Here is a 23,885-nt window from a genome sequence, read left to right on the forward strand (position 1 = left end):
TATCCACATTTTCTTTTCAATATTATAGTTATTAAATTTAATACTTCTTTATAGTGTCTTATTCATTTAAAGCAATAATTTGCATAAAATATTTTTCATTACCATTGTTTGATCAAAATAAACAATCGAATGATAAATATGAAATAAATTGTTTGTGAAGTCAAACATTTACTTACTAGTTTACTTTATTTCAGATATTTATATTATTTAAATTATTCTCCTGTTTTATTATTATTTTATCTATTATGTCACAAAGTTCTAATTTTTAAAAAATTATATTAAGTTATTCTCAAATATGGAAATGTACAAACATCTACTTTAAATAATATTATCTTGTTAAAAATTTGATAAATCATTCACCGACATGTCCGTTACACATATACACGTACATATTCATTTTAAGAAGAATAATTTCCTTAATTATATTCGCATTTTTTTTAAATCAATTTCATCTCGATTCTACTTCATTGCTCAAATATCATAACGCGTACTATACTTCGAATATTTTTTTACGCATATCTTTGTATATGTACAATATCCAGCAGTCTAATAATCATCATTGATCGAATGAATCAACGATCCTTCCAACGAAAAATGAAAGATGGATAACTTAGCGTGGAATCGGCGTGAGGTTGTCCGCAATCGCAATAAAACGATGGAAATATTGGAATCGGCGCAATATGATTCCACGACGGATCGCGAAATGAAACGAAACAATGTTTGCGTTGCGCGGAACGTTGAATCACCCTCTCTCTCCCTCTGACACCCCTGTTTCCCTTGCCCTTTCGCCTCTTCTCAGTCTCTCTCGCTGCCTCTTTCTCCCCGGCTGGGAATCGAAGATTTGTTAATATCGAGCGCCTAGCTAGTGCCATGTCAAAATGGCCGACGTTTAGTCCACCCTTAATTCCGATTTAACCGAACGTTGATCCGCGACGCGTATATTAACGGTAGATTACATATTATATGCAAAAGTTTCAATGGAAGGCTTTAATTTAATTTAATTTAATTTCCGAAAAGTTTCGATCATTTATTAACCCTTTGCAAAGGGTTAGTTTCGTTCCACTAACTTTAAAATTAAAGGCAGAATTTAGGAATTAAGAAAGAATTACGTATATATAGGGTGTTCCAAAAATCGTGGTGATTCTATATATAAAAATTTCGAGTATTTGTTAAATTCTTTACACTCGTTTTCGATATTTTGTTCCATTAATTTTAAAAATAAGATCGATTTTAGGATAAAAATTATAGAATTATCTGCACAAAGCTGTTTCAAAAATTGTGATACAATTGATAAATGATAATTTTATATGCAAAAATAAATAGAAGAAAAAAAAATAAAATTTTTTCACGATCTTTGTTTTCGAAAAAAATAAGTTTAAAAATTTATCAGCTATCTACATTAATTAGACTGAAAATGATTAGATTATATTTTTTAAAAATATTTTAATTTTTCGTAACGGAATAAACTTCAAAATTGTTACTGCAAATTTGAAAAATATGACTTATTAATTTATTAAATTTATCATTATATATAAAATATGTTAGATTCCTAATAAGATCGTCAATTATTATCGCAAAATATAATTTCGAAAATTTTTGAGATTTTTAGGAATATAATAGGAATTAATGAATTTAAAATTGAATTTTTTTTTTAAATATTTTAAAATTTTTTGAATCGATGAAGAATAGATATCGCATATTTTGTTCGAGATTAAAAATAGTTCATTAACTTGTTGTATCATTTCTTATAGATATATTATAGATATATAATTTTCTGTTTTTATAAAAAAAATATTAGAGTTAATTATTGTAATTATAATTATTTTGATTTAAAAAACTAAGAATTAATAATTGTTTTAAATAGGCCATTAATGTCGGTAAAATGATATATTAGTAAAGTACGAGAGTGATAAGTAAGATAAGATTTGAAAACTGTAACAACATTGCAAATATTAACTTCTACATTGTATAGATATTTTGTAGATAGTCATACATTATAAGTTTTTAATTAATTTCTGCGATTAGATTTTATCATGATAAATATAAAATATCTTTATCTTATTTAAAAGGAAAAAAATTTGATTAGAAATTAATAATATATGATTATTTGTAATTTTTATGATATATTATGTTGATGAAGTTATATATAACAAGAATTTTTATCTCTTAATAAATAATTTAACAAATTTATTCAAAAGAAGAGACATAAATAAATCGTGATTTAACTCATTTTTACCAATTAATCATTCAATATTTAATATTACAGATTTTTTATTCGATTTTGATTTTAATTGCAAGAGATAAATTTATATATAAATATATCTTGTGCCATTCCTTTCATATTATTAATTTAAAATATTTAATATTTAAACATTATAAAATATTTTCTTCCTTTATAAATCCTTTTACAAATCATTAAAAAAAAATTAATCATAATAATTAAATATTTTCTGTTTATTTATAATAAAATAAATTTTTAACAAAAATTATTTTAATTAATTTTGATAAAGAAAGAAAATTGATATAATAATAACGATTTTTTTTTAACTTTTGAAAATATTATTCCAATTTTCAAATCGAACGATTCAATCAACAAAACTAAGATTATATTCGAATCATCCATTTTAAAAAATCTCTAAAAAGATGAAGAAATGTACAGTGTCGCAAACTTTCCAATCAAGCTGTACGCGTATTCGTGTCGACGTTAAACACTCGACTGTGCTAAACCAGAGCTTAAACAAGTAAACGCGCGAGAAACATCATCTAATCGCGTCGTGAACAGTTGACAGTCGTGCGCATGTTTTGTCGTGTAGTTAAGTCGAAATTACTACTAAAGTATTCGTATCGCACTAATAATATCATCAAAAGAAAAAAAAAGAAATCTCAATCAAACGAATAATTAAAACGAAAAAAGAATCGAAAATGTGTTCGAATTCGACGACTGTGCTACTGAAAAAACGCGAAAGGACACAAAACTGGATCCCTGAGGAGAAAAACGCCTTATTCTCGTTAATTAAGGGACACGTGAATGCAATCGAAAACAAAAAGATCGACGCGGCCGCGTCCGCGATGAAAATGTTAGCCTGGCAACAGATTCACCGTGCCTTTCGCGGAATATTCTCCACAGACAGGGATATCACCAGAATGAGAGAACAATGGAGAAGAATGAAGTCGCAGGCGAGGATGGAGATGTATACTTTTGCGGAAAAGGTTAATCAATTGTTGCATTTCCGTTACATCGATTAGCGTTTATATTAAGCAATTTGTGATCGATCAAATCGATCGACTAAAAGTAAATAAAAGCCGTATTTACATTAGACAATTTATCCAAGGTTGATCACCAATTGATCTTCGACGAATCGTATTGTTTAAATATATATATATATATATGACATGTGATGGAAAAGCAACGATCCAAAATATAAACACGAAAGGTTAAGTTCTAATCTGTCGATAATATTGTGTATTTGTGTTATTATTTAGTGCGTGAGAAATAGGCATAAAAGCTTTGACTGAAGGTTAGTTTATTTTTATAACTAGATATAAACTATTCTAACGTGAATCAAATCGATCGAAAATAGATGAATTATTTACACAATTTTACACAAACATCAAAAAAAAAAATAAAGTTTTAACATTCGTCATAGCATTATAAGATAGATGCGTATAAACTGTAAATTGTTTCTGTGTTTTACAATATTGAATTTACATTGTTGTTCTCGTGAGATACAATTGTAATAGTTTACAAACTATGTTCATTGTGAATACTTTTGCGAATAATAAACAACGTGCAACGAACTAGCTAGCAAACAATATTTATAAACTGTTCGTTGGTGAATATACGCCTTAATGCTACGATTGTAAAAAGAGAGACATCTGCTATAAGAATTTAATCTGCTTATTGATTTCAATGACTTTGAAATATATTATATTATCAAAGTTGTGATTTTGAAAAACTTTTTACTATATATATTCCTACTTTAATTTCAGATATTTTTATAAAAAAAATAATATCAAATTTAAGTTACAAATACATTCTTTCTGATGTTGCCTAATAATAATCTAAACAAGAAAAGGAGAAAAGTTAATGTTAGATCAGATTATATAAGATTAGATTTTATTGATTTATTATATTTTATGTCATTGTAATGTAAATTATTTTTAGTTCGATTGAAACTATATTAACTTATAATTATTACATACATTTAGAAATTCATATGATTCAATTTTGATTAAATTTTTTTGTTTTCTATTTATTTTTTATCTAATGTTACGATTTAAAATTTTTGGTATGTCTATCATAAGTTATAAATATATTTATCAATATATCAAATACAAGTAATAATATATTTGTCATAAAAAGCAGAATATAATATATATTATCAATTATAAATTTAAGTTTAATAATTTTTTTTTTTAAAATAGTTTCTTGGAAATTAAAATTAAATGATATTAAATATATATAAATAAATATAGAAAGAAATTATATAAATGATAATTTTAACAAAATATTTTGAAGTTATTAAAATTCGTGAAAAAGTTAAATTTTTAAATAATTCTGAACTATTTTCATTGAACAAACAAAAATCATTAATATTATGTTACTATGAAGGACTTGATCAATTCAATGTTCGATCAAAAGTTGCTTAATGTAAATGCGGTTTTAGAAACAATAATGATTGATCGAATGTTTGAAAAATGAATGAGCGTGTCTTCAAGAACTTTTCTTTTTGATTAAGAAGTTTTTAAGTGCAGACCATAGTTTTAAATGTTGTATGTTTTGATCTTTTCAAGATGGATTTTTTTTTTAATAATAGATATAATAATGATAATGATAGGATCATATTTTAATTTTTATTATTCTATTAGAATAATTTATATGAAGAAATAATTTATGTAAAAAAATTATTTTTTTATATCTTTACTTAATGTTGATGAAATTCCATAAATCAGATTTTAAATTTAAATATAATTTTAATAGGATCTTCTTATAAGATTAAAGTAGCTTTAAATATTCAAACTCTTTCTTTTTTTATTTATTTAAAATTGTGATTTTTCTGTCATGTTCTTATTACAGTAAACAAACAATGTGTACATGACTTTTAGCAAATAATATTATTTCACGTTTATTTAAATATAAATGCATAAACACATATATATTTGAAATAATTATTTTTGATATGTATTATATATATGTATTTGTGTATATTAATGATTATATATTTTACTTTTGATCATACGATGCTATTATTTTACGCTATTATTTATAAATACATATTTATTAACATATTTTAATTCGTGTAATTTTTAATACCTACGTGAATGTCCAATTATTAAAACCATATTTATTGAAATAACAAAATAAAAATATTGTTTTACAAATTTCCAGATTATAGGAATCGATAACGAACTTTTTTTTAAATAAAATTTATTTAAATTATCTTCCTTTTTTATATGAAAGAAATATTAATATTTCTTTATATTATATCTTTATATTTCTTTATATTAATATATTTAATCAATAAAAACGTTATTTTTTAGCTGTTCATCATGCTAAAATGAAATTATTCTATAAAGAACAATACAAAATCTTATATCTTTCGCTAAAATTTTATCATATATATATCACTTTCAAAAAATACAAAAACAAAGCAAAAACTTTATCATTTTCATACAAATATATATATATATATATAAAGAATCATTTTAATCTACATCCAAATTAATTAAAAATTAAAATATACGAGAAGAAAATACTAAATTCTTTACTTCTTATTAAAAAACACATTAACCTATAACACGCAAATATCTGAGAAAAAAATATAAACATTCTCCTACTTTTCCTGTATGAAACGCATAAAAAAACATCACAAATTTTATTATTTTATATTTTACATAAAAATAACACGAGTACCGATTACAAATTAGATGAAAACCTTGGGGCCGGAAGAAGCGGCCAAATGTCGCCCATCAGATCTTTCCATCGAGGTATGGAAATTGATGGAAAAAACAAAAAAAAACGACGGCGACAAGGATCGTTCAGACGAAAACGGTCGGAGAAGTCCAGAAAATTTGACGAGTTTGCAGGCAATTCTGAACAAGCTGACGGCCACCACGCCGGAAATGACTACGGTGAACGAAATTAAAGTTGATGCGGATAGCGACGAGTACAATACAGAGGAGGACAGCAGTCAGAGTGAAGTTCTTAAGGAAAAACCAGGTGTCTCGCAAAAAAAACGATTACGGATTTCTGAGGAGGAGCCGATAGATTTGCCTGAACAAGGATTCAATTCTATGGATACTATGATTTGCGATGGTATCTATAATTTTTCTAATATATATATGTATATTATAGAGCATTTGATAATTGGAAGTGACTCTATATGTAAATATAAATCGAAAAAAAAAAGAATAAAATTTTTTTCGTTTGAAGTTTCTGAAAAATTTGAATTTAAAAATTCAATTTTTAATTAAATTTTCGATTGGATATTGCTTATATTAATATTATTATATTACTGTATTATTGTTAGAAGATTATTTTATATGTAAAAATAAATAGAGAATATAGAATAAATTTTTTTCAAAAATTAACTTTAAATTAGATAAAATTTTATTCTACATTTTTCATTTATTTTTATTTTCATTTATATGTAGATTAATCTGATGATAATGATATAATAATTGATATAATCTAATAATAATTGATTTATTCACTATTAGAATTAAAAAAAAAATTCATGAATATTTGATAAGTTTTTAATTCTCGATTTTCTTGAAAACGAAACTTCAAAATATTATTCTTTTCGATTTATTTTTATATATAAAGTCACCTTCTATCTAGTTTCCATTAGTTAGTTTAGATAAACATGAACATTGTTTTAAAATTTGAAAAAAGAAAATCGTAATAGAGAGTCCATAGCTTTTTTTAAAAATATTATTTGATATGGTAAAAAGAATAATAAATTGAAATTTTAAATAAACAAAATAACATATAAATAAAACATATGTTAAATATTTTATGATTTTAAAGGAATTGAAATAATTTCATTTAATTTTTATCTATTTTTTTTAGTAGAAGATGGTGTATCTACCTCTTACATGAAGGAAAGAAACAGTAGGTTTAATAATGAACAAGATGAATCTATTCAAGGAAGAATGTGGATGTTCGAAATGGCTCAGAGAGAACATGAGTTGAAGCTAAGAATGTTAAATATTGCTTTAGAAAAGGTAGAGTTGCAGAAACAGACTGCGATCAACGAGTTGAAAACTTCGGAGATCAAGAGACAGCTTGTAGAGAATCAAGCTGCTGAATATTATAGGTAATATTTTAACTGTTTTATTATAGAATAAATAAAAATATTAAAATAATTATTAATTATTTCTATTCTCTAGTAGAAAAATATTTTAAAAAATGAAAATTTTATCTAAATTTTTATTTATTTAATATTATTCATATTTGTCTTAAGATATCTTTTAAGTTTATTATTTACATAGATAAAAAATAATATTAATTGCATATTACTTAAAGTAATTTTTCAGAATGAAATTTTTATTTTTTTTGTGAAAAATGTATATAAACATCATTTATGTCAACATTAATTTTTTAATTGTAAGGATATGATTTTATTAGAAAAATGAATAAACAAAAAATGAATTTAATAAATATGAATTATATTAAAAAATATTTTTTTCTCTGGTATTAAATAAAAAATTTTTTCTCCTTTGATTATATTTTTTTAAATTCTTTAAATTTATCGATAACTATTTGTATTCTTGAAAACATTATATTTTCAAAAATCTTTTTTTTATTAATTGTTTTAATTTTTATATTTAAAGTTGTAGTAAATATGATAAAAATTTTATATATAAAAAAAATTGAATTAATATTGCCGCCAAATATGTATCAGAACAGCCATCTCGCGGACATCCTAGTAATGGAGTAATACATCGTAATGTTCTCTTTCTTGTAGTAGTGTATGGTTTCTAACGGAAGTATTATATTTTGTAATTCTTCTATCTAGAATGCAACGAGTTATTACTACGATTTCTCGAAATATGGCTTTGTTGAGGTACAAAAAAATACATTTTATAAGAATGTTTAATAAATTAATTATATATATTTCTATATAAATTTCTTTTTTTGCGTAGTTTAAATTGATTCCGGCTTTTGCACAATTCTTGCATAATAAAAAGTAACGTATATTTCGTATCATTTATTTTTCTATGAGACAATTCTTGTAATATTATATTACATATTTTAGATTAAAATATATTCTTATGAATTCTAATAAATTTGTAAGATTTTTCTTTAATTTCATGATATGTACTTATGTAATAGTTATTGATTTTATCATTATGAAAAGATAGATTTATATATATGGTTTTCAAATATATTTTTATCTAATTTTTTTTGTAATTATAACATTTATAATTTATAGTTGAAGTATTTTTTATTATGTAAATATGAATGTTTTATATACAAGTATTTATTGTATTAACGATATAAATATACTTTGTATATTTTTAACTGCTACTATTGCGTCAAAGTTTTTTTTTGATACTATTAATATTGAGAGAGACTAATTAAAGTTTGATTATTTGATCATCTTAGCCAAGTAAGAATGGTTGGAGAACGTGGATCTGGAGCAGGTAAAGGAGGTGGTGGTGGTGGTTCCATTCGTGAAGCTGGAGGATCTTTTGGAAAAATGGAAGCTGCTCATGAAGATCAATATTTCTATAATCTGGTTAGTTATTACATTTTCTTTTAATACTAATTAAATTCTTATGATGTTTTATTTATTATTGTTTTTTTATATTACAATAAGTATATGATATAATCATTGGAAGAGATTTATTTAGAAGTCTAATTTTTTTGATTTTAGCAAAAGCAACAACTACAAAAACTTAAAGAAGACCTTCACGATGAAATTTCTTTCCATGAAGAACAAATTAAACGTCATCAAGAAGCCATAAACCGTCATAAAAAAAGAATCACAGATATGGATAAGAAATAAAATTATCCATGTATTTACTCTTTAAGCGTATTGTTATACTTTATAATGTAATGCTCTTGTAACTATTATATTACTATTAATAATAATTAGTAGATGTTTATGTCTGTACTTTTTTTAAATCGAAAAAATATTATATATATTATATATATTGAATATAAAATAGACAATCTATTTTCTCGTATTTATAAATAACAAAGCTTATATATACATTTCAAATGAAAAAATTTCAATACACATCGATTATTTCAATATTTTCGATTATATTTATATTCAAATGTTTCACTGTCTATGACAGAAAATCGCAAAATTTCTGTTCCGTTCAATTTCATGAGCGATTTCTTTTTCGTAAAATTAATGATATTAAAAATTATAAAAAACAATGTTTCGACATTGTATACGAAAATTTTCGTCCGAAGTAATCAAGATTAAGTAAGTATAATATTTAAAAATTTAATTTTCAATTTGTAGTTAAATTTAAAAAATTTTTTTTATGGTTATGTCATTTTTTTAAAAATAATTCGACAATTTGTTCGGTTTGAATAGTTCCAGATATTTTACAAGAAAGTACAGTGATTCTAATAAAAATAAAACTTCAAATGATGATATTGCATTTGAAGCTGAATATTATTACAAACAGGTAATTTTGAATAAATAACATAATCATAAACAATAAAGACATATGATCATTTATTTCCCAGGATAAAGAATTATTAGAAATGTTAAAACAAAAAATGCAAGAAGAAGTAAAATGTATGCAAGATGAAGTTACGTCGATGCAAAATAAAATTGACGAATATAATCGTACTATTAATGAAAATCTTCGATTTTTAAAAGGTCTCGAAAAAGATATTTCGGCTAGTGATAAAAAATAAAAAAAATATTTTTTTTATAATTATTTTTTTTGATAGTTTGAGACATATTTTAATAATTGCTAATAATATATATATATATATATATACATATATATATTGAATATAATAATATATTGTATATTGAAATTAGAAACTTATACTCGAGCAGTATAGTCAATGTAATTCAAAGTTTTACATTTTATAATTAAAAAGTGAATCGTAAATACGATAGTTTTTATCTTCCAATTTTTATTTTGAGATGAAAAACTTATGTAAGTTTTTATGATTTTTGAAATCTACATAAGTTAAGAACATATTTTTTATTATATGAAACTCTCCATGATATCGTTATGTCATTTCCCGCCATTGTTTTTTCAACTTCATTATTTTTTTTTGAATCTTCTTTCAATTTCTTAAAAAAATAAAGTAATTAAATTATTTTATATATAACATTAATAATTTATTTTGTTATTTTATTTTTTAAAAAATAAAATTTTAATACAAAAATTAACAAGAAAGTTTTTTATTTCTTTGTTAATTTCACTTTAATTTTGATTTTGAACTTATTTACATATCATAATATTTAATAAATTTTCTTATTGTATACATAATTTATTAATTTTTTGTTAAGAAATATAATTATTAAATTCTTATTAAAAAAAACATTTTAACGAGTTTAAATTATTCACACAATATTGAAAGATTGCTTAAGACTAATGTCCACGATGATCACTACGTGGCGCTCACAATCATTCAAGATGGTGGAAACTCGGGGATGGAAATGACCGATCGACGCGCCCTCAGTGTCTCGCGGTTCATCGATCAGTGTGGTGTGTGTCGCGTTGTTGCTCCGGTGGATTTTTTGGTGGTTTGTTCCTGCCTAGGACATACGCGTATTTTTTTCGTTTGGTTTTCTTGAGTCGACGCCGTGATTATTCAGAGGGCTCGTGAACGGGCCCACCGGCAAATACAAAGGAAAGATGCAACCGAGGATATACTGGATTCTGATCAGTACGGCCGTCATTCTCGCGGGATGCAACGCCGCTACCGAGGTGAGTACGATTACTTTTATAGGCTTCTTTCTCCCTTCTGTCATTTCTTCGACAATCGTTCGATCGTCTTTTCCATCATGTTGTGTTATTGCCTAGCAAGTTCTATTTTGAAATGATATTTTGTCTACGAATTCATCGAACGCGCGTTCCAGCGAGTATTCGAACACGCTTTGCCGATTTTCCCGTCTGTCCGTCAAGCGTTTCTTCGAAATGCTTCCGCTTATGGAATTTCTTTATAGAAATATCGTGTACGTTATTTATTGATGCTTCGCATTCTCACACGTATTTTTTGCTTCGTACATGTCCAAATTTTAAACAGCAGCATCACGATGCGATTTGATCGCGGTTGTTTACGCTTTATTGCCAATTACACGAATTTGTTTACTCGTTTTATCGTAGCGTGTTCTTGATGAGATAGTGTATTTATTTTGATCTCAAGATGGTTTTCATCATATTATATTCTTCGAATTATTTTTTACTCAATTGTTTGTTTTGTTATTAAAAAATTTCTTAATTTTAAAGAAAATATAAAACAATTGTTGTTAATAAATTTTGATTTTAAATTCTTCTCATGTTAAAAATTATGCGATTGTTGAAACGAGAATGAAATATAAAGATTCGATATTAATGTTGATCATTTCCGAATTAATTCTTAGAAGATGTTCTTGATGAGCCATTTTTACCTCATAATTATATAATATAGTAAATCACGGGAAATTACACATCCTTATTCAGTGCGTGCCGCGAATCTATTATTTCGAAATTCTTACGGGAGTGAAGTGATTCGCTTTGATAGCCGATGTTACGACAGGATAGGAATTCTTATGTACGCTGATCGTACACCTGGTCAAACATTATCTGATGCTTTTTTTTCTCGCGCCATGCTGTGTCGCACCATCACTGGACCGTTGTTTATATTCTCTCTCTCGGTCGGTCGAGATATCGGAGCACGAGGCACAAAAACATGAGACGAAAAATATTCTGGTCTGATATTGACGAGTAATTCGAGACCATGAGATCTGCACGCCAATTTTTTTTTATTCATTTCTCGCAAAATCCCTCAGCTATTATTTGCGTGATTATAGAGCCGGTGATGGAGAATGAAAATAAAATTGCCTCCGATGAAGTACACTATTTATCGACGGCTGAAAAAGTGTCGAAAAATTGTACGAGTGGTCTGCGTATGTTCGATTAAAATTTATTATCGACCAAGTATCGAACTCTTTTTTTTTTTATGAATAGCGATAGCAATCGGTTCGAAGAACATGACGTCAATGAAAAAATTAATGACGGAATGTGCGTTGATTTATAACAGAAAGGAAATACGATTCGCGGAAATTAATTGAATTCATTTTAGTTAATTATTGCATATAAACAACTCTCTGTTGGCACTCATTCGTCGTCAAAACGAAAGTTTCAACCTTTTTGCTTTTGTGATTCATTCGAACGAACTACGTACACATGTGTATATATAATTCGCAGAAATTAATAATGCCCTTTATTTACACATCGTTACGTGTATTATTACTTAAAGACATTATATTGAAGGCAAACAAAACGTTTGAAATCTCATGGGTTTCCCTCGGTATATTCGGTTCATTTGCTTTGTTTGTCGTTCTCCGGAGGGAAGTTTTCTTTTTATTTTCTGTTTAATATCATAATTCATTTAATACAAAGGTAAAGATTTATATATTATATTATGGATGTATATTATTATATATTATTATTATAATTATTAAATTCAGATATTTTATTATGATATGTAGTTAGATTAATTTAAGTAGTAGTCACTTTAAATATAGATTAGGAAATTTATTTTATTGTGAAAGTTTCAAGAATAAAAAAAAATTATATTTATTTTATTTGTATTAATTCAAGAATTGATTTATAATATTTATATGTATTATATTATATAAATCTGTGAATATTATCATTGAAGATAACTTTTTCATAAAAATAGCTCATAATGTATATCGAAGTATAGGTCATTGAACTTAAAGATCATGAACTTTTTCATTCTTTAATGTTATATATAAAATTATGCGTTTTTAACGACATTCTTTTTGATATAAAATATATAAAAGTTTTAATTTTCAATATTAATTTTCTGCAATCGAATTTTTTTTTGACACGGAGAAAAAAAATAAACTACATTGATAAATAAAATACATTTATAAAATAATTAAAAAATGCAAAAGTTAAAATATAAATATTCCAATTATGAAATTTTAATTGATATAAAAGATTAAATAAGTTAAATAAAATTGAACTTACTGTTTCTACATTCTATTGATAATATAATAACAATAATATGTTCATGTATCAATATTTCAGTGATTAACATTGAAATATTATTTAAATTTTTGTAAAATTATCTCAATTGAAAACTATATAACTATTTTCATATTTTATCATTATTATTATACTATTTTTATATTAATATTTGAATTATCAAACATGTTAAAATGACAAACTTCATAATTTATAATTATTAAAAAGATACAAATATTTTTAATAAAATTAATATTTCACTTTATTGGGATAAATATAATTACACATAGCTATTTATTTTCGTTATTATTTAGATATGTATTAATTTTAGTGTTACTGAACTTAAATACTGAAATTAAATAAAAACAAACAAAATTTCGATTGTTTTTCCACCAAATTATATGAAAAAATAAATAAATTCAAAGTATCGTTAAACCTGGTACATTTTATTCGATCAAAAAGTTCGTTTTGCGCGAAAGAAACAGAAAATCGAGCGGAAGGGAGGTTGGAAACGGATGCGGAAGAACGATGCCCCTGTGCAGTTCCGTTCGTTGGCCATTTCGCAAGGCCGTAACCTGTAGCACTTGTACGCTCGGTGTTCGACAAGATCCACTCGAACTTGGTCCACAACGTAATCCCATCGATGGTTCCGTGTTGGTACATAGACGAATCAGATTTTCACGAGCAACCCGTTATTTCATGGTAAACTTTACACTGACTGGCTCGTTTCTCTTCCTATAAGCGATTGCAACTTTTGCAATAACCACGTGTTAGCTGAATTTGTACTCGTATAAATTCTTAAGAGAATCGATGTTCTTTTAAATAAAATAAATTTAAGTATATTTTACGAGAATTTGTTTTGGAACTTGAATAGAAAATATTGATTTTTTGCACCAAATTTGCAATCTATTATTTATATTGGGAAAAATTTGGAAGAATAAAATATGAGAATAATCAAAAATAAGAAATATTAATTTAAGATATTAATTTAAATATTTTTCTTTATAATTTAAATTTCATATTTTACGGATATTTAAAAGTATTTTAAATGCGTAACTAATAATTATCATAAAAGTAGACAATAGATATTGACTTTTCTATTACCAAATCATTTAATAGATATATTTTAATTTAAAATTTAATTTCTTTAAAAATTTAAATTCTAAATTTTATTTATAATAATTTTATATACATGGCCAATGAATATTATAAAATTAAAAAAATATATCTATTTCTATCTATCTATAGAAATTATTTAAATGCAAGATATTTTTGAAAAAAAATATTAAATATTTGATCAGTACAATAGAATTGTTTGGATAGTAATAATTTATACACTGATTACATCTGTTTAACTAAGCAATAATCATATTGATAACAGATAGATAAATATGAATATAGAATTTATAATTTTAAATGCACATATACTTTTAAATTATTAATATTTTACAGTGAAAAATATTTCTTATCAAATAATAATAACTATTATTATATTAAATATAATTCTATTATACTTCTTATAAAAATAATTTTTTCTTACAATTTTCACAAGTTACATCAAACATAATCAATTATATCCTAATCCTCCATCATAACTCAAACTTAATCCCTTATACCTAATGGATATTTACAGTTATAGTGTAGACTTATAGTTCAAGTGCAAGAAAGACTATTTATATCAAAGTTCATCCATCATATGACTATATTACTAAGTACAATCATATAAGCATAATCATGGAATCCAATAATATTTTAATTTTATTTCTGCTTTTTAAGCATATTGATAAATTTATAATTTAAACACTTTTCCCAATTTTAATAATATCATTCCAGATTTTTTTAAAAAGCCTTATTTCATCGTTAAAACAAAATTTCAAGAGAAATTAAAAAAAAAATTAATACATTTTTTATTATTTTTTTTATTACTTCATAGAAATGATTAAAAATATATTTTTAAATTTTTTCAATTGATTTGTTACTTTAAAAAAATCTAGAATGATCATTAAGATTTGGAGAAATTAAACTAAATTATTAAAGAAAACAATAAGACAAAGAATAAATCCATTTTCAATCCTTTTTCAAGCCAACATTGATCGCATTTTCTTATTTTAATTATTGCAATTAGTCAATTTTTCAATCCAAAAACATTGATCCACCACAATTCTTTTACCTCTATGAATCACCTCGTAAAATATAACATAAAACAAACATCAATGATCAATAATCGAGCAATGCAATATCATTAAGATACATTGTATCTTGTGACTATAAGAAGCTCTCAGTTATTTTCCATTATCTTTGCTAAGTATTGTTTCGGTAATTGTAAAATATAAACATCATAGAAAATTACCTTTAAAATAGCGTTTCTGTTTATTGGAATCAATCGTCATAAATATTCTTTCAACGATTTGTGTCATTGTGACTGTAGATCATTATCATCTAATTCTTATCGTTAAGTTGAACCATTGACCTCCATAAAGTTTTTCAAAAGATTTATAGGGAACTGTCATCTGATTATTTTTATTGCTCAAGACAGAATTAAAAAAAAAAAATAGATTTTTGAAATAGATAAAATATTTTTATTTCTTCCAGTGATTCAGAATTTTATAAATAAATCTTTTTTGAAATAGTAGTCAATTTTATTGTTTTTTTTTTTTCATTTTCAAATAAATAATTTTTTATATCATTAGAATTGAATTGTATATTGAAATCATATTAGAAATCATATTATTGCATATAAGATAATATAGAAAAGGAATATATAAATCTATTTTTTAAGGAATATTATTTTTGTTTATCGCAAAAAATAAATAATACAATTTAAATATTAAATGAAAATTTATCCATCTTTCAAATTTTTCTTAATTCTGATTTAAGATGTTGCCGAGTAATATTAATAATATTATAAAAATTTTGTTTCTTACAAAATTTATCATTGTCTCAGTTTATCGTTCTACTCGAAATACCATACGAAATATTTATCCCTCCAAAAAATATACAACAATGAACAATAATCACATCGAAAAATGAAAAATAATTCCCATCAAAGGGAACTTTTTTTTTCGAACCAATTTAAGCTCGATATTCCACCAAGTCCAAAAAGTTGTCCAATGTAAACGTGGCTTAAAGAATGCGCTAGAGGCCCGCCTCGAGGACACAATGACCCGGTTCCATGGTTCCATCCCGATCCGCGAAATTCGTGACTCATTTCTGTCGAGAAACAGCCGAGGGTCAGGCCTGGAGCTTGTTCTTGTGGGGACTTGGGCTCATTAGGGGCCTGCGAAAACCACATGGCGATGTTTGCACAACGATATAACCACCCCTCGACCATTCTTCCCTTGGTGATATTGTAACGGCAGTAGCATCCAGTGAATCAATCCGTTTGGAATGTCTTTTCCTTGATGTTTCTTCTAGAAAAAGGGTTGTTTCTAGGAAAAGGATTCGATTAACTCTTAAAAGGATTTCGTATCTGTTCTTTAATTGTTTGTATATATATAAATACAATTTCTGTTCGAAACTAATTGATGGTAATATTAATTAAATATCTTGTAACAAAATAAGAGCGATTCGTTGAACAATTTTAGGCGAAAGGAAGGTGTAAGTTAAGATTAAATATGAGATTAAATAAAAAAAACAATATTGAATTTGTTTATTTTTTTTAATAATTATTGAGTTAATAAGTTTTTATTTTAATTTTCGATGAATTTTTTAAATTTGAAGTTGTTTCTTAACATTTTTGGTTTTTTTTTTAACAAAACAAACCAGAACAAATTCCATATATATATATATGTATATACGAATTATAAACTTCTTGTAACGACGAAAACAAATAACGTTCATTAAACAAACAGACATTAACGAACGACGGCGAAAGACAATAGCAATTTTACTTAAGTTTTAATCATTATTAAAGATCTCACTATTATGTTGGTACACATACATAGATCAAAACCTTGATGTCTCATATTTCTGTCCTATCTCATATTCCTATCACCTCTTCTATGTTACTTTATTCATTTAATAAGAATAAAAATTAATTGTTTCTTTTCTTTTTTCCTAACGTAATCTTCACGATTTTGAAAAACCACATTTAGTTATTTCACGAACCACTCAAAAAATCAACAAGGGCTCTCGACTCGAGCCAGGCGAATGACCGACATTTTATATAACGGGTGATGAAATTGTTATGAATATTTCGAAATAAAAATTTGAAATTAAGTTAAATTATTATTTACACGATAATTTACATGATAAATTATTGAATATAAAATAGAATGTATATTTAATATTATATTAATTGTAACTAGAATTAATATTAAAAGAGTATGCTATTATCTTTTCACAGTCACACTATTGCGACTTAAATTTCAAAATATTAATTTCGTGATTATTCGAATAAATTCACCATTACAGCTAAATCGAAATTAAAAACTTTAAACTCGTTGTGGTGTATATCCGCTTTGCTGTTATACCACGAATAATTAAAAAAATTTTAAAAAAGAAGAAAAAATACTTCATATATTAAATAAACGACAATTTCGAAGTGTTCATAATAATTTGATCACCCACTCTAAATCCACTCTATCCAGAAAATTACAGCGAGCCAAATGAAACAGGTAGAAATGAAACCACAGATGGCCGTCATAAATCGTTTAAAGAACGTCGAGCCAGCGTTTTCCAATTGCGATTTCCAGATCCTTAATTTAAAGAAACTCTTTTTTTTTTTTCTTTTTTTTTGAATTTATTTTAAATTCTTCTCCTTGATAAGCTCGAATCGAAATATCGCTAGTAATAATTGCCTCTCGCTAGTGGAAAACACCAAGTCGTGTCCGCCATTTTAGAGATGAAGGGAAGGGACAGCTGCTTATAAATATTCGTATCGTATCGCTGCGTGCTGGTTGCGTAACCGCGTCGGTGTGAAAAAGGATAAAAAGAAGAAGAAAAAAAAAAAAATAAGAGAAAGAAATCACGAGTCTGCTCTGGTTGCTGCAATCTCGGGATCGTGGTTTTGTTTTCGTTCGCGTATTAAATTCTGCGTTACGATGGAATATAGAGATATTTATTAGATAGATTGTTGGGATAAATTTTACTTTTATTCTTTTTTCTCCTTAATTTAAACAATTTCTATAAATTTAATAAAAATAACATGTATTATATATATAATAGAAACAATTATAATTGATTAAAATAGTATAGAAAATAGATATGGATATGGATAATTATAAATGGAAGAAAAAGTATTTAAACATGTTTTGTAAGAGCAAAAAATTTAAGTAGTTAATTTGAATTGTAATAATTGGATGATCTTTTTCCATTGGTATTTTTTGATTTTTTATCTTAAATTTAAAGATTTATCGAGTTAATCTTTACGATTTTAAATTTTGATATCCTATAAATTGAATATTTCATGATAATGTTTTTTTTTTTAATGAAATTATTGATTCAAGTATTTTAATATCGAGAAATATTCAATAAAATTGTTACGTATTCATATATAGATTTTCATAGAATGGTTTTAAATATCTTGAATGTATGGGAGATATTAATGATTTTGGTTTAGAATCTTTCAGGATTTGCAGAGGTTAGAATTCCGAAGATTAAAATTTTATTTTTGAATCTTCTCTTTCTTCTTTCTCTTTTAATAATTAAAGTCATAATTAGAATATTAATTAATCGATTCAATTCTAATTCAAATGAATCACTCGAATTATCATTGAATGTTGAATAAATGATAATTTTTCTTCGTCACAATGATGTAATTATCAAACTATTTGAAGATACAATATTTCCTGTCTATTGTTCCCTTTTTCGTATGTTATTAATTTTCTCTATGCAAATTGCATAACCATTACTTCAATCCTCCTATTTTTCTCATAATATTTTGGTATTGGGAGAGCACGAGAATATTGTTCAAACAATTTTCATATTCCCACCCTTTATTTACCTTGCTTTGTTGCATGGAAATTGAGTATCGAAGTTATTCTACCTACCCGATAATTCTTCTCTATGACACTCGTGTATCGAACCGTGCAGTCATTTGGCAATTTATTGGTTTTTCGTTTCCCTCGTTTCATTCTGTTTTCTTTTTTTTCTCTCTCTCTCTCTCTCTCTTTCTCTATCATACAATCGAACACGAATTCTTGATTAAAATTTTTAATTTTTTATCGTTTTTTTCGATGTCATCTTGAATTATTATTGTTCAACGAGTTCCATTATATCATGATCAATCTTCAATCTTTTATTTAATATGTCCCAAAGTTTTTGAAATATTATGTAAATTTAATTAATACTTTTGCTTTTTATATTGATCACTTGTTTAAGATATATCGAATTACGTCAAATTTATTGAGGTTAAATTTTATTTTTATTGCATTTTATTATTTATTAATTTTTATTTTTACTTACTTTTTATCAGAATTATAAGAATCAAAAGTAATAGAAAACAATTTTTGTCAATTTTTTTCTTTCTTTAATTGTAATATTTGATTATTGTTGGTTGGAATTACTTTTATGAAAAATTTCTTTGGATTATATTAGCCAAATTAAAACATTATTCAATCACTCAAAATTCAATGACAATATTACTAAAATATGTATTAAAAAATCTGTATCTTAATAAATATAAAACGTTCAGCATTAATATTTATGTGATCATGAATTTTTAATATTTTTTTATCTTCTTAAGGATTGTGAGTTTCAGATTGGAAGACATTGGCAATAAATATAGATATCTATTACAATATACTATTATTGATTATTAATTACAAATTTTAATTTTAATTTATTAAAAATTAAATATTCATAATCTAAAAAGAAAAGTTATTAATAATTCGAAAAATTGATAATTAAGACTTTTCACTATCCTTTGGATAAAGTTAATTGTTTCTTAGAATTGAAATTAATAACAATAATTTTTTATAAATACTTTTCTCGTTTATTTCAAATACTTAATTTTCAATTTCATTTTGATTAAATCCCTCAAAGCTTTATAATTAATCTCTTAGTGAAGCATCGTTTAATTGCCTCGTTTAATATATTACCATTGGATAAATTGGACACGTTATTAACTTCTAGCTAGAAGTTAATCAAGCTTGAAGAATCTTTAGATTAATCGTAAACTTTCCACCGGGAATAATAATTAACTCTAACATTAAATCGTCTCGTTAATTATTTGCACTTTTATAAATTAAATTCATCGGTCGATTTTAAATATTTATGTAGCAAACATATAATATTCAAATATTTTTCTATTATTTGCTTTTATTTGTTCTTTTAATTTTAAAGTGATGCTTATATTATTTAACTGATGTTTCTTATTTTTTTTATTCTTGCATAGAAAAAATTAATATTCTTAGATTCTTTTTAAATATTTATAAAGATATTTATATATTTTCTCCCAGATTTTGTTTCAAAATTTTTATATTTATTGTAATAATAAAAAAATGACATAAATATTCTTGATATAAACGATAATTAAAATTCCTAAGTTGATAATAGTTAGATATTTGTTATCAATAATCGTAAATTCTGCGTATTAATGTGCGATAAATTATTGTTTATCATCGACTTCGAATGAAAGACAATTTTTAGTTAACTAACACAATATATATGCTTCTAATTCACAATGAATTTAGATTCTCTTTTAGCTTCATTATCTAATAGTTTGTCTCATCTAGGATAATTCAATGTTGTAAAGCTTTTAGTTTGCATAAATCAGCTTGTAAATTAAAGTCACGTTATTCAGAGATATTATCATCCTAAATATTAAATAAAAATCTTAAAATAATTTATAAATTGCAAAAATTGTATTTATCGTATTATTTATCATTAATTTTGACCTCTTCGTTCGTAGTAAAATTTAGAAAGCCAAAACACCCATGTGTTAATTATAATTATTACAAAATTCTTATATAAGAATAAAAATCATAAAACATATATAAAATCGCGTTTGTTGTTTGTTTAAAAATTATAAGCTACATACAACTATTGATTTAGAATTCTTGGAAATTTTTCTATTTTCTCCTATCAGTCCATTTTACAGTCATTTAAATTTATGTTTAATTTTGCTTAAGGTTAGGTTAATAACATGATTCTCTACTTAAAATTCTTAAAATATATTCTTTAAAAACCTCATGCATACATATACAGTGTCCTCTACTTTATTTTAACACACTGTAATTATTAAAAAATAATTTTAATTTCTTGTAAATAATTTATTTACAAAAAGATGATGATAATTTCAACATTGCGTCGGTAAAAAGGTTTCCATGATTATCCATTATTACTTTTAATTTATATACAAAAAGTATCAAATATAATTGTCAAAGATTTCCAAAATTTTTCCATTTCATTTTATTAGAATCTTAATATGATCAAACGTGCTCCCTTCAATAAACCAAACCAACAATTTCGTATTAATGGATACGAGATGACCAACGTAGTCGTTTGTTTACAATGGCAGTCGATGCTCGAGCGCGGTTTATTTCAGGATATGGCGTAAGGCGACAATGGGACGACGCGATGGAATTTAGAATGGAATACATTAAAAGCACGACGTAGTAACCTCTCCCATTGATGTTTAATGTCATTCAAAATTCTGTATAGCCGGCGTATTTACGCTGAGATTCCGGTACTCTCCTTCCTCGAGCGATTTACATTCTAATTTCCGAAGGCGCCTCATGCCTTCGATACGAATGGCTCCCTCTTTTGTCAATTGCTTGTTTAGCCAGGGAAATCGTGATGGGCATCGTTTTGCATACCTCTCGAGTGTTTCTTCGAATGTTATGGAAATTGTAGGAACGAATATATAAATTTATATAGAGAACGTAAAGTGTATTTATGAAAGTTAATATATGAATGGAAATATTTTTTTTTTCTTACTTTTTTAAATTAGATAATAAAAATTAAGAGGTGATTTTAAAATCGATAATGATTATAATTAATATGTGAATGAAATTGTATATCATATTTATTTTATATTTATTTATTTTTTATTTTTTAAAGTAATTGAAAATTTTGAAATAATTTTTAAATTAATAATTAATAATAAAAAATATTGTAACAAAATATAGATATAAGTGGAAATATTAGAATTTATGAATTTTTTCCTTTATTTTTTTAAATTTAGTTAGTTAGAAAATTTTGTATGTGTTTAAAATTTAAATAAAATTAATTTTTTTCTAATTTTTTTTTTTTTTTTTGGTTATTCAATCGATGTGCAAAAATATCGAACAGATTTATGTTGGAAAATGTTTTAAACAGAATTATGTTTTGACAATTCAAAATATTGCATAACTGAGAATTGTAATTAATAATAAACTATTTTTTTGCACATTTTAGTATGTGTAATTGATATATCTAATAGAATAATTTCAATAAAATTTTTAATAAAAAATTTTCCAACAATTTTTATTTTTAACAATATTTACACCACAAAATTATAGTTTTCAAATTTTTATGATTATTAATAAAATAAAGAAATAATTAACATTATTGCAAAATCCAGAGAAACCTTCGAAATTTCGATCAATTTAATTCCCATCAATCAGCAAAATTTATCTCATATTGTCTTCTAAATAACGATAGCGTGCTATAGTGGATTCGTTTAGTCGAAATGACACCGATTCACCACGACGAATATTAAACGACAGACGTTAATGGCCTTTTACGACGACTCGTTTCAGCAAGCTTAGGTCAGGTTGGGGCAACGTACTCTCGTTGGATAATACATGTAGTCCCTGGCCTATCACAAAATATCATCAAACTATACTCTTTCATCCGCGCATCGCGTTGAAAGGATTTTTTTTAAAAAATTATAAATTTAGCAAAAGCTATAGAAACCTATAGTTTCATTAAAGAAAATAATCAATGTTTAAAATTGCAATAGAAAATTTGTTAATATTAAAAAGATATTTTAATCATACATATGAAATTTTAATATAAAAATATTAAAAATTTATAAAATATTTATAAAAAGAAACGAAGTTTTAATATTGGAACAAAATTAAATAGAAAATTTTGAAAGAATTTCGTAAAAGATTGATGGAAATGTAATTTTGTCAAAATAATGAACAATGCGTTTATAAAATCTTTTTATAATTACATATGTCAATAATGCCAAAATCAGGCTTATTTATATTTTAATCGAAACATATTTCTACAAATTTTAATAAACCGTAGAAATTTTTTGTAGAATATCAATAATACAAAAAAAAAACGTAATAAAAAGAAATTTTCTATAAAAGTTATTTCGATTGTTAAAGAATTGTAGGAAAAATCGGTTTGCTTTGAAACTATAGCACATAAAGTATAAAAAAAAAAAAAATTGTGAAAAGATTTCTATCGGTGTTTTCACTGTTTCATCGAACGCAACCGGTTGATTTAAAATTCTTTCGGCGCGAGCAAGCCGACCATATAAGGCGCGTTCTTAAACGGCAAACAACAGTCGACATCCTACGAGTCACGCGGCCGCATCGAACCGCGGAGGCATTAATTATTGATGCATTTCTATCGTACTATTAGCGATAAACGAGGCTTAAAAGCTACTCCAAAGCTATTTAAATTAAAAAGCATTTCGAAAAAGGGGGAAAGGAAAGAATAAAACAAACTAATAAAAAAGATTAAAAATTCGATATTTATTAAATTTTAAGCCTTGAAATTATAAATTATGTATTTATAACAATCGTTATTCTTCACTA

General features: G+C 24.9%; 3 protein-coding genes across 4 annotated transcripts in view; all 3 read left to right on the forward strand.

The window, feature by feature from the left end:
• Nucleotides 1-817: 817 nt before the first annotated feature.
• LOC107996615 (uncharacterized) lies at nucleotides 818-9,114 on the forward strand. 2 transcript variants are annotated; one of them, XM_062085444.1, is made up of 5 exons: nucleotides 818-3,210; nucleotides 5,929-6,316; nucleotides 7,073-7,319; nucleotides 8,612-8,744; nucleotides 8,883-9,114. In XM_062085444.1, the coding sequence occupies exons 1-5, from the start codon at nucleotides 2,923-2,925 to the stop codon at nucleotides 9,012-9,014; spliced, it is 1,188 nt and encodes a 395-aa protein (XP_061941428.1). In that variant the 5' UTR covers nucleotides 818-2,922; the 3' UTR covers nucleotides 9,015-9,114. The 2 variants fall into 2 exon arrangements, with proteins under 2 accessions (XP_061941428.1, XP_061941429.1); XM_062085445.1 differs by having other exon boundaries at nucleotides 7,076-7,319.
• Nucleotides 9,115-9,269: 155 nt separating this feature from the next.
• LOC133667376 (uncharacterized) lies at nucleotides 9,270-10,089 on the forward strand. The gene is made up of 3 exons (XM_062085446.1): nucleotides 9,270-9,443; nucleotides 9,558-9,651; nucleotides 9,713-10,089. Exons 1-3 carry the CDS (start codon nucleotides 9,394-9,396, stop codon nucleotides 9,884-9,886), a joined length of 318 nt encoding a protein of 105 aa, XP_061941430.1. The 5' UTR covers nucleotides 9,270-9,393; the 3' UTR covers nucleotides 9,887-10,089.
• A 570-nt stretch (nucleotides 10,090-10,659) lies between these two features.
• Nucleotides 10,660-23,885, forward strand: part of LOC107993341 (syndecan) — a 162,328-nt gene continuing 149,102 nt past the window's right edge. Inside the window, exon 1 of the mRNA XM_062085449.1 lies at nucleotides 10,660-10,917. Within this exon, the coding sequence (XP_061941433.1) occupies nucleotides 10,846-10,917 (72 nt within the window). The 5' untranslated portion in view covers nucleotides 10,660-10,845. The remainder of the gene's footprint in view (nucleotides 10,918-23,885) is intronic.

Source organism: Apis cerana, linkage group LG15 (genome assembly GCF_029169275.1).
Source record: "Apis cerana isolate GH-2021 linkage group LG15, AcerK_1.0, whole genome shotgun sequence".
Classification (NCBI taxonomy): domain Eukaryota; kingdom Metazoa; phylum Arthropoda; class Insecta; order Hymenoptera; family Apidae; genus Apis; species Apis cerana.

Bases quoted from the DNA above. Each gene is read 5' to 3' on its own strand.
- LOC107996615 (XM_062085444.1), top strand. From the start codon at position 2,923: ATGTGTTCGAATTCGACGACTGTGCTACTGAAAAAACGCGAAAGGACA. The intron at 3,211-5,928 runs GTTAATCAATTG...ATTACAAATTAG, and splicing joins TGTATACTTTTGCGGAAAAG to ATGAAAACCTTGGGGCCGGA. The intron at 8,745-8,882 runs GTTAGTTATTAC...TTTTGATTTTAG, and splicing joins ATCAATATTTCTATAATCTG to CAAAAGCAACAACTACAAAA.
- LOC133667376 (XM_062085446.1), top strand. From the start codon at position 9,394: ATGTTTCGACATTGTATACGAAAATTTTCGTCCGAAGTAATCAAGATT. The intron at 9,444-9,557 runs GTAAGTATAATA...CGGTTTGAATAG, and splicing joins TCCGAAGTAATCAAGATTAA to TTCCAGATATTTTACAAGAA. The intron at 9,652-9,712 runs GTAATTTTGAAT...TTTATTTCCCAG, and splicing joins CTGAATATTATTACAAACAG to GATAAAGAATTATTAGAAAT.